At 54.4% G+C, this 10,048-nt stretch overlaps 1 protein-coding gene across 1 annotated transcript in view; it reads right to left on the bottom strand.

Moving 5' to 3' along the window:
- The window catches only part of LOC139278230 (Wilms tumor protein 1-interacting protein homolog), a 20,089-nt gene extending 10,763 nt beyond the window's left edge, over window positions 1-9,326 (bottom strand). Inside the window, exon 1 of the mRNA XM_070896873.1 lies at window positions 7,447-9,326. Within this exon, the coding sequence (XP_070752974.1) occupies window positions 7,447-9,034 (1,588 nt within the window). The 5' untranslated portion in view covers window positions 9,035-9,326. The remainder of the gene's footprint in view (window positions 1-7,446) is intronic.
- Window positions 9,327-10,048: the final 722 nt, after the last annotated feature.

The raw sequence follows: 10,048 nt of genomic DNA, 5'->3' as shown, positions 1-10,048 counted from the left end.
GAGGGTGGGGGGAAGTGAGGAGGAGGGGGGGGAAGTGAGGAGGAGAGGGGGGGAAGTGAGGAGGAGGGGGGGGGAAGTGAGGAGGAGGGGGGGGAAGTGAGGAGGAGGGGGGGGAAGTGAGGAGGAGGGGGGGGAAGTGAGGAGGAGGGGGGGGGGAAGTGAGGAGGAGGGGGGGAAGTGAGGAGGAGGGGGGGGAAGTGAGGAGGAGGGGGGGGGAAGTGAGGAGGAGGGGGGGGAAGTGAGGAGGAGGGGGGGGGAAGTGAGGAGGAGGGGGGGGGAAGTGAGGAGGAGGGGGGGGGGAAGTGAGGAGGAGGGGGGGGGGAAGTGAGGAGGAGGGGGGGGGGGAAGTGAGGAGGGGGGGGGGGGGGGGGAAGTGAGGAGGGGGGGGTGCTGGGAAGCAGATGGGGAGGGCGCTGTAGAGGGGGAGGGGGACAAATGACCTGAAGCGTGGATTGTAATTGACTCAGGGCTGTGGGAATTTTAAAAAAATTAACTCAAATTTTGCTTTCATTTCATCAGCCTCCTCAAAACCCTTTGCTAAGACTTCTCACGGATTGCAGCATTCCCGAGGGATTGGGGCGGGAGAGCTTGCAGTTGGTTGTGTGCATTCCTTTCCGGAGAGCACTTTGTGTAAAGAATCTCCCATTCTCCGCTTCACAGGCATTGCTGCTCTGATTACAGCCTCTCGCAGCTCGAAATGCTTCCTCTCTCAACCATCCCTCTTTCTTCTTTGAATATATTATTTAGGCCGCTCCCTGCCACCGCCCCTCCCCATGAAGGGCCCAGGGAGTCGCTGTGCCCGAGACTGTGGGCAGCACTCATAGGATCAGCAGGAGGCCATTCAGCCCCTTGGACCTGTTCCGCCATTCATTTAGATTATGATCTTTATCTCAACTTAACATTTTCCAGTCTTTACTCCATATTAGATAGACTGGGTTTGTATTCTTTCGAATAGATGCGGCTGAGGGAAAAATATGAGGGGCCTGGATACAGTAGATAGGACGGACCTATTACCCTTAGCTGAGGGGTCAATAACCAGGGGCAATTGGTTTAAAGTAATTGGTAGAAGAATTGGAGGAGAGCTAGAGAACCTTTATCACCCAGAGGGCAGTGGGGGTCTGGAACTCACGGCCTGAAAGGGTGGTAGAGGCAGAAACCCTCCACATTTAAAAAAATACTTGGATGTGCACTTGAAGTGCCGTAACCTATAGAGCTACGGACCAGGAGCTGGAAAGTGGGATTAGACTGGGAGCTGGTTTTCTGCCGGCAAGGACACGATGGGCCGAATGGGTGCCTTCTGTGAGGTAAATTTCTATATCACATCACTCAATACCCTTACCCAATAAAAATCTATGGTTCTCAGTCTGGATTATTTCAATTGATCCACATCCGCACCCTTTTTGGTGGGGGGGAAAGAGTGTTCCAGATTCCCACTACCCTTTGTGTGAAGTGCTTCCTGACTTCACCCCTGAATGGCCGGGCTCTCATTTTAAGGTTGTGCCCCCTTGCTCTGGACTCCCCCAGCCCCACCAGCAGAGGAAATAATTTACATTTTACCCTCTGAATCCCTTCATCATTTTAACACTTCGATCAGATCACCCCTCAAATTTCTACACTCCAGAGAATGCAAACCAAGTTTATGACAGACCACTAATTTAACCCGTTCAGCCCTGGTATCATTCTGGGGAATCTACGCTGCTCCCCATTCCAATGCCACTCAGATCTGAACTCAGTTAAGGCAGCTGGAGGGAGCCTATAATTAGCCTTAATTGGTTGCACTCTCGCCTCGGAGTCAGAAAGTTGTGACTTGAACATAAAAATCTCGGCTGACACTCCAGTGCAATGCTCAGGGAATGCTGCACTGTTGGAGGCGCAGTACTGAGGGAGCACTGCACTGTCGGAGGGGCAGTACTGAGGGAGTACTGCACTGTCGCAGGGGCCGTCTTTTAGATGAGATGTTAAACCGAGGCACCGTCTGCCCCCTCAGGTGGACATAAAAGATCCCATGGCACTATTTCGAAGAAGAGCAGGGAAGTTATCCCCGGTGTCCTGGCCAATATTTATCCCTCAATCAACATTACTTATATGGATTATCTGGTAATTATCACATTGCTGTTTGTGGAAAATTGCTGTGCGCAAATTGGCTGCCGCATTTCCTATATTACAACACTTAAGTACTTAATTGGCTGTAAAGCACTTTGGGACGTCCGTGGTCATGAAAGGCACTATACAAATGCAAATCTTTCTCTCTCTATTTCTTTACTACCCTTACATTAGGGAGGGGCAGTTACCTGACCATTCTGCTGCAGGGCACTGCGTAAGGACAGGCTTAGAGACTGGGCACTGACACCTGTCCCGTGCTCTATTAACCTGCCGGCACTCAGTAGGATAAATCATTGTCGCTTGAGCAAGGGAGCAATCAGCAAGCCAAGGCCTATGGAACCTGGGGTGGGGGGCACCCATCAGCTCTTGTTAGAAGGCTACAACTTACATTTATATAGTAGCTTTAACATATTAAAACAACTTGTATTTATGCAGCCCCTTTTTCTTTTGAGTTTACCTGAAAAAAAACAAACATTAAACCGTGCCACTCGCCCTGGATGACACAGCAGACATTTACAAGGCCCTTTTTTTCTTTTTTTTGTGGTTTTTTTTTTGTGCAGCCCCTTTAACATAGTGAAATGTCCCAAGGTGCTTCACAGGAGTGTTAGGAGATTAAAAACTTGACAACGAGCTGCATAAGTAGAAATTAGCGCAGGTGACCAAAAGCTCGGTCAAAGAGGGAGGTTTTAAGGAGAATCTTGAAGGAGGAGAGAGAGGTAGAGAGGCGGAGAGGTTCAGGTAGGGGCCCAGGCAGCAGAAGGTTTGGCCACCAATGGCAGAGTGATTATAGTCAGGGATGCTCAGGAGGGCAGAATTGGAGGAGCGCAGTCATTTCGGGGGGTTGTGGGGCTGGAGGAGATTACAGAGATAGGGCGGGGCGAGCTGCTTCACGGGAGCATCATCATACAAAATTTGACACTGAGACACATAAGGAGATATTAGGACAGGTGACCAATAGCTTGGTCAAAGAGGTAGGTTTTAAGGAGCGTCTTAAAGCAGGTGGTGTTTAGGGAGGGATTTCCAGCGCTTAGGGCCCAGGCGGCTGAAGGCACGGCCACCGAGGGTGAAGCAAAGGGAGTGAGGGATGGGCAAGGAGTCAGAGTTGGAGGAGTGCAGAAATCTTGGAGGGTTATAAGGCTGGAAGAGATTACAAAGATAGGGAGGGGTGAGGCCAGGGAGGGATTTGAAAATAAGGATGAACATTTTGAAATCATCGCATTGCCGGACCAGGAGCCAATGTAGATCAGCGAGCACAGGGATTGATGGGTGAGCGGTACAGTGCGAGTTAGGACACAGGGCAGTGAGCACAGGGGGTGATGGGTGAGCGGGACTTGGTATGATTTAGGACACGGGGCAGCGAGTACAGGGGGTGATGGGTGAGCGGGGCTCGGTGCGAGTTAGGACAGGGGGCAGCAGAGTTTTGGTTTCGCTCAGGTCTGCTGCACTAAAAGAACTTGCATTTCTATAGCGGCTTTCACCTCAGGTCATCCGAAAGCGCTTTACCGTCAAAAGTACTTTTGAAGTATAGTCACTGGTGTAGTGTAGGATACGCAGCAGATAATTTGCGCACAGCAAGCTCCCATGAACAACAATGTGATAATGACCAGATATGTTTCAGTAATGTTGATTGAGGGTTAAATATTGGCCACCGGGATAACCCCTCTGCCCTTCTTTGAAATAATGGCCATGGAATCTTACACATCCACCTTAGAAAGCAGACGGGGTCTCGCTTTGACATCTCATCCGAAAGACAGCACCTCCGACAGTGCAGCACTCCCTCAGCAGGGGAGTTCTCCCCAGTGTCCTGGGGCCAATATTTATCCCTCAATCAACATCACAAACAGATTATCTGGTAATTTTCATATTGCTGTTTGTTGTGTGGTATTTGGCAATCACATTTCCTACATTTAAAAGTACTTCATTGGCTGTAAAGCACATTGGGACATCCTGATGCTGTGACAGGTGCTATATAAATGCAAGTCTTTCTTTCTTTCGCTCCCTCAGCACTGCACTGGGAGTGTCAGCCTCGATTATGTGCTCAAGTCTCTGGAGTAGGATTTGAACCCACAATACTATCCAAACTACGCTGTATCCTGAGGGGAGCTCAGTCAATCTGCAGCAACCTCTGAAATCAGAGCTGGTGGTCAGAACACGATCGAAATGTTCACGGAGACAGTGGGGTGAGCCACACAGACGGGATAGATGCTTTGTTCAATCACCGCTCTGTGCTGATCCCAGGCCGGGATAGCAACTGGTCTCAGTGTTTCAAAGTAAGGGAGGTGGCGGAAACCAGGCAGGGCACCTGGTCCCGGACACGACCCAGTGACCCCTAACTGGACAGTCACACTGGGTGAGGACGTGACTGAGCTCACCCACAGGGCAGAACCCCAGTGCCCCCAACTCTCCAGTGCCTGTGATTTACTGCCTGCTATCTCTGCCACCCCTCAGGAATCGACCCCTTGCTGGGGCAGTTATACGGGCACCGCTCACCCTCCCTTAGCTCATGGCAACCTTTAATCCATCCCCTCACCTACTCCCAGTCACAGACCTGTACCCACCCATTCTGTACCCTAGTGTGATATAGTGACAGACCTGTACCCACCAGTACTGTACCCCAGTGTTATATAGTGACAGACTTTACCCACCAGTACTGTACCCCAGTGTTATACAGTGACAGACCTGTACCCACCAGTACTGTACCCCAGTGTTATATAGTGACAGACCTGTACCCACCAGTACTGTATCCCAGTGTTATACAGTGACAGACCTGTACCCACCCATACTGTACCCTAGTGTGATAGTGACAGACCTGTACCCACCAGTACTGTACCCCAGTGTTATATAGTGACAGACCTGTACCCACCAGTCCTGTAACCCAGTGTTATATAGTGACAGACCTGTACCCACCAGTCCTGTAACCCAGTGTTATATACTGACAGACCTGTACCCACCAGTACTGTACCCCAGTGTTATAGTGACAGACCTGTACCCACCAGTACTGTACCCCAGTGTTATACAGTGACAGACCTGTACCCCCCCTCCCACCCCACCCAGTACTGTACCCCAGTGTAAGTAATATACTATTGTGCTATGCAGGTCACAATACTGTCTCCAGGCACAGCCTAAGTTTGGAACGGCAGAATCGATAATTGAGCTGCCAGGTGACCAGCCCAGGTGCGATGATGCGAGTTTGGAACTTGCGGTTTGCGTTCCCAACCCCCAGTGCTTCCACCCCCGGATTAAGCCGTCTGCGATGGGTGACCCGAATACACTAAGTACCTGCTCCCGATAAATTCCTCTCTTATGAATACCAATCGCCTGCCTGAGCTCAGCCAGCCGATTATAGAGCTGGACCAGTCAAGGGTTCTACGGGCTCCCACAACTCAAACGGACGAGGAGCTGGTCTGCCCACACCCACCGGGCCAGAGTATCCCGCTGGATGTCACCCCAGAATTCCGGGCCAGAGCTCTGGTCTCCGGGTCAGTCCGGAGTGGTTCAAATCCTGCATCTTCTGATTCAGAGGCAGGAATGCTCCCACTGATGTGGGAAAGGGAGGGAATCCTAACAACTTGCATTTATATAGCACCTTTAATGTAGTAAAATGTCCCATGGCACTTCACAGGAGCGATATAAAACAAAATTCAATACCTCCCACACAAGGATATACTAGGACAGGGGATCAACAGCTTGATCAAAAAGGTAGGTTTTAAGGAGCGTCTTAAAGGTGGAAAGAGAGGTAGCGAGGCGGAGAGGTTTAGGCAGGGAGTTACAAGGTTAGGGACTCGGTAGCTGAAGGCACGGCCACCAATGGCAGAGTGATTAAAATCAGGGATGCTCTAGAGGGCAGAATTAGAGGAGTGCAGACATCTCGGGTGGGGGCGGGGTTGGAGAAGGTTACATAGATAGGGAGGGGCGAAGCCAAGGAGGGATTTGAAAACAAGGATGAGAATTTTAAAATCAGGACGTTGCTTAACCGGAAGCCAGTGTAGGTCAGCGAGCACAGGGGGTGATGGGTGAACGGGACTTGGTGCGAGTTAGGACACAGGCAGCCGAGTTTAGGATGAGCTGAAGTTTTCATAGGGTAGAACATGGGAGGCCAGCCAGGAAGAGGTAACAAAGACATGGATGAGGGTTTCAGCCACGGATGAGCTGAGGCTAGGGCGGAGACGGGTGGTGGAAATTTTATGCCGTGGATGTGTGGTCAGAGATCATTTCCAGGTCAAATATGACACCAAGGTTGGCAACAGTCTGGTTCAGTCTCAGATAGTTACCAGGGAGTCGGTGGCTAGGGAACAGAGTTTGTGGCGGGGACCAAAAACAATGGGTCCAGTCTTCCCAATATTTAATGGAGGAAATTTTTGCTCATCCAGAATGGGATGTCAGATAGCAGTCTGACAATTTAGAGACGTGGAGGGGTGGAGAGAAGTGGTGGTGAGGTAGAGCTGGATGTCATCAGCGTACATGTGGAAACTGATGCTGTGTTTTCGGATGATGTCACCAAGGGGCAGCATTTAGATGAGAATTAGGAGGGGGCCAAGGATCGATCCTTGGGAGCATCAGAGGGGTGATGACGGCAGATTTGAGGGAGAGAGGGACAGTAACTGAGGAGAACCGTTAACAATGTCGGCTAACATGGGAGTCATAAAAGGAAGTTGGGTGGTCAGCAGTTTGGTGGGAATAGGGTCAAGGGAGCAGGAAGTGGATCTCATGGACAGGGTGAGCTCGGAGAGGGCATGAGGGGAGATCGGAGAGAAACTGGAGCAAGATGTGAGGTCAGGGCTAGGGGGGGGGGGGAAACCTTAGAGGAAGTTTGGCCCAGTGGGCTTGGGAAGGAAGGGAAGAGACAGAGGAGGCCGAAAGGATAGTCTCAATCTTAGAGACAAAGTCATCCTTGAGCTCCTCACATATTGTCGGAGGTGAGGGTGGAGACTGGGGAGAAGGGTTTAAGATGATCATTAGCAGCGGAGAATAGAAGCAGGGGTTATCTTTGCAATCCAGAATGATTCTGGAATAGTGACCGATTGTGGCAGACGAGAACAGGACCCGATAGTGGTTTATGTGGCCCAGCCAGATCTGGCGGTGAATGGCTAAACCAGTGGTCCGCCATATCCATTCAAGTCTGCGTCCCTTGGATCCAGCAAAACTCTTGGTTGGAGGTGGAGAACCCATGGGGCGAGGGCGGGAAGGGGCGAGGGGGTGTGGGGCTGCGCGGCGAGGCCTCCCTTGGTGGAATAGCTCGACCGCTCTGAGGGCAGCTTGTGAAGTTTAAAGATCAGAAACTCGTGGAGGAGGAAAGTGGCAGAGAGGGGGAAGAGAGTGGAGAGCCATTACTGAGAAGCTTACCGAAGTATTCCTTCTTGATGTGCAGTTCCAACTCCTTCTCCAGCTCCCTGGTCAGAGCCTCCAGCCTCTTCTCGGCCTGGCTGGGGCCGCTGTCCCGGGACGGGGTGACCTGGTAAGGGAGCCTGAACTTGTGCGCGGCGGAGGCCGGCCCTTTGCCGGGGCTGTAGCTGTAGGAGAGGATGGAGAGCGGAGCGGGCTCGGCGCCGGGGGCGGGAGGGGTGGGCGGCTGCTGGGGCCGGGGGTGATAGTAAGGGTCGCCGGGGGAGGGCAGGCTGTCGGCTCCGGGGAAACCTTCCTCCAGCAGCTCGGGGTAAGCGGCGCCCATGGAGCCCCGGGAGCCGCGGGAGCTCTGGCTGGAGATGCTGCTCCTGGCGCTGGGGGCCGGGGCCAGAGCCGCCCCGGGGAGCGGGGCCTCGCCCTCCGAGCTGGCCGGCTGCACGTAGCGAGAGTCGGAGTAGCTGGAGCGGGGGCTGGCCGTGCTGGAACGGGGGCTGATGTGCCGCTGGTCGTAGCCCATGCTGATGCCGCTGGTCCGGTTGCTGCTGGGCTTGCTGCCGCCTCCTCCTCCGCCTCCCTCGTAGCTGGCCCGCGGGCTGGAGTGTTTGCTGGTGTCGCTGGCCGTGCTGGCGTAGCTGGAGCGGGAGCTCAGGGCGCTGCTGCCGCCGCTGCCGCCGCCGCTGTCGTACTGCAGCAGGCTGGAGCGGGGGCTGGGGTAGCGGTCCCGGTCCTGGGTGGGCCCGGGCACCACCAGGCTCGACCGAGGGCTAGGGTAGAGGCTGGAGCGGGGGCTCGAGTGCTTGCTGTGCTCCTGCGCCGAGTTGGAAGAGGACGACGACGAGGCCAGGCTGGAGCGGGGGCTGGTGGTGCTGAGCCGGCCGTCTGGGGGCTGCCCCGGGCCGCCCGATACATTGTGTCCCCCGGCCCCCGATACATTGTGTCCCCGGGCCGCCGGCACATGGTGCTCTGTCCCGGTCCCCGATACATTATGTCCCTCGGTCCCCGATACATTGTGTCCCCGGGCCGCCGACACATTGTTGCCTCTGCTGGGCCCTGCGACACTGCCGCCCCCGGGGTACAGCGGGTAGCCTCCCGGCCGGCTGCAGCCCAGCCCCGGCGTGAGCTCGTAAGCGATGCCGCCTCCTCCTCCTCCGCTGTTGTACCGCCGGCTCTCGGCGCTGTAGCCGGGGCCCCTGAAGTAGTTGCTGCTGCTGCTCTCGGGCTCGCCGCCGGCCTCTCGCAACTCCGCCCGATGCAGCGCCGCCTCCAGCCCGCCGCCGCCGCCGCCCCGGCTCCCGTTGGCTCCCCGCGGGGTGGCGGAGAGTTTGCAGAGGGTGGCCGAGCTGCGCTCCTGCTGGCCCGGCTCGCCGGCCGCCCCGTTCATCCTGTCGGCCGGCTGGAGGTGTAGGAGGTGGTGGCGGTGCTGCCCCGGGATCATCTGCAGGAAAAACGCCCGCTTTGTCTCCTCAAAGTCCGGGCTGGCCAGCAGCTCCCTCCGGGCGCTGTAAAGCCCATCGTTGGCTGCCTCGTACAGCGACAGATCCTCCAGAAAGCTGGCCTGCACGCCAATCTCCTCCTCGTATTTAGACATAACTTTAAAAAAATAATAATCCGGGAGGAACTTCAGACAAACTCCGGGAGAAAAGCAGTAGAGTGACGTTTAAAACATCTCTTTAAAAAAAAAGATCAATGCACTCTCCTTTTGTTCTGGAATTTATTATTTATTTTTTTTTTAGAAAAGGTGCATTGACCGTCTTTCTCTCTCGCTCTCCCTCTTCCTCTCCCTCTCCCACGCGCTGCATTTCATTCTTTGCATTTGAAATTTACAAGAAACAAACATTTCCCCCCTTCAGAAACAGCCTTTAGTCAGTTTCAGGCCCGGAGCCGCAGCACCGAGCCGAATGGCGCGCGCGGAGGGAAGCTTGTTACTTTCAACCGAACCTGTAACAATCCGGAGAAAAATCCCCAATATCCGGATCACACACACACAGAGAATCCCCAATATCCGGATCACACACACACACAGAATCCCCAATATCCGGATCACACACAGAGAATCCCCAATATCCGGATCACACACACACAGAGAATCCCCAATATCCGGATCACACACACACACAGAATACCCAACATCCAGATCACACACACAGAATCCCCAATATCAAGATCACACAGAGCGACCCCAATATCCCGATTACAGAGGGGTCCCAATATCTGGATCACACAGAGAACCCCCAATATCCGGATCACAGAGATCCCAATATCTGGATCACACAGAGAGCCCCCCCCCCCCGCGCTCATGTTTAGTTTTATTGCCCCAGGTCGGGGTATGGGAAGGAGAGTGGGGGTGGGGGGGGAGAGAGGCTGGGGGTTATTGTCTGACGGAGGTACAAGGACGCCAATCTATCTCTTCCACCCCCCCCCCCCCACTTGTGTAGTTTTATTGCCCCGGGTCGGGGTGTGGGGAGGGGGCTGGAGGAGAGCGGAGCCCGGGGGAGGGGGCTGGAGGAGAGGGGAGCCCGGGGGAGGGGGCTGGAGGAGTGCGGAGCCCGGGGGAGGGGGCTGGAGGAGCGGGTGTGGGGAGGGGACTGAAGGAGAGGGTGCG

This window comes from Pristiophorus japonicus, chromosome 13 (assembly GCF_044704955.1).
Source record: "Pristiophorus japonicus isolate sPriJap1 chromosome 13, sPriJap1.hap1, whole genome shotgun sequence".
In the NCBI taxonomy this organism is placed as follows: Eukaryota; Metazoa; Chordata; class Chondrichthyes; family Pristiophoridae; genus Pristiophorus; species Pristiophorus japonicus.
This window is presented reverse-complemented; position numbering and strand designations above follow the sequence as displayed.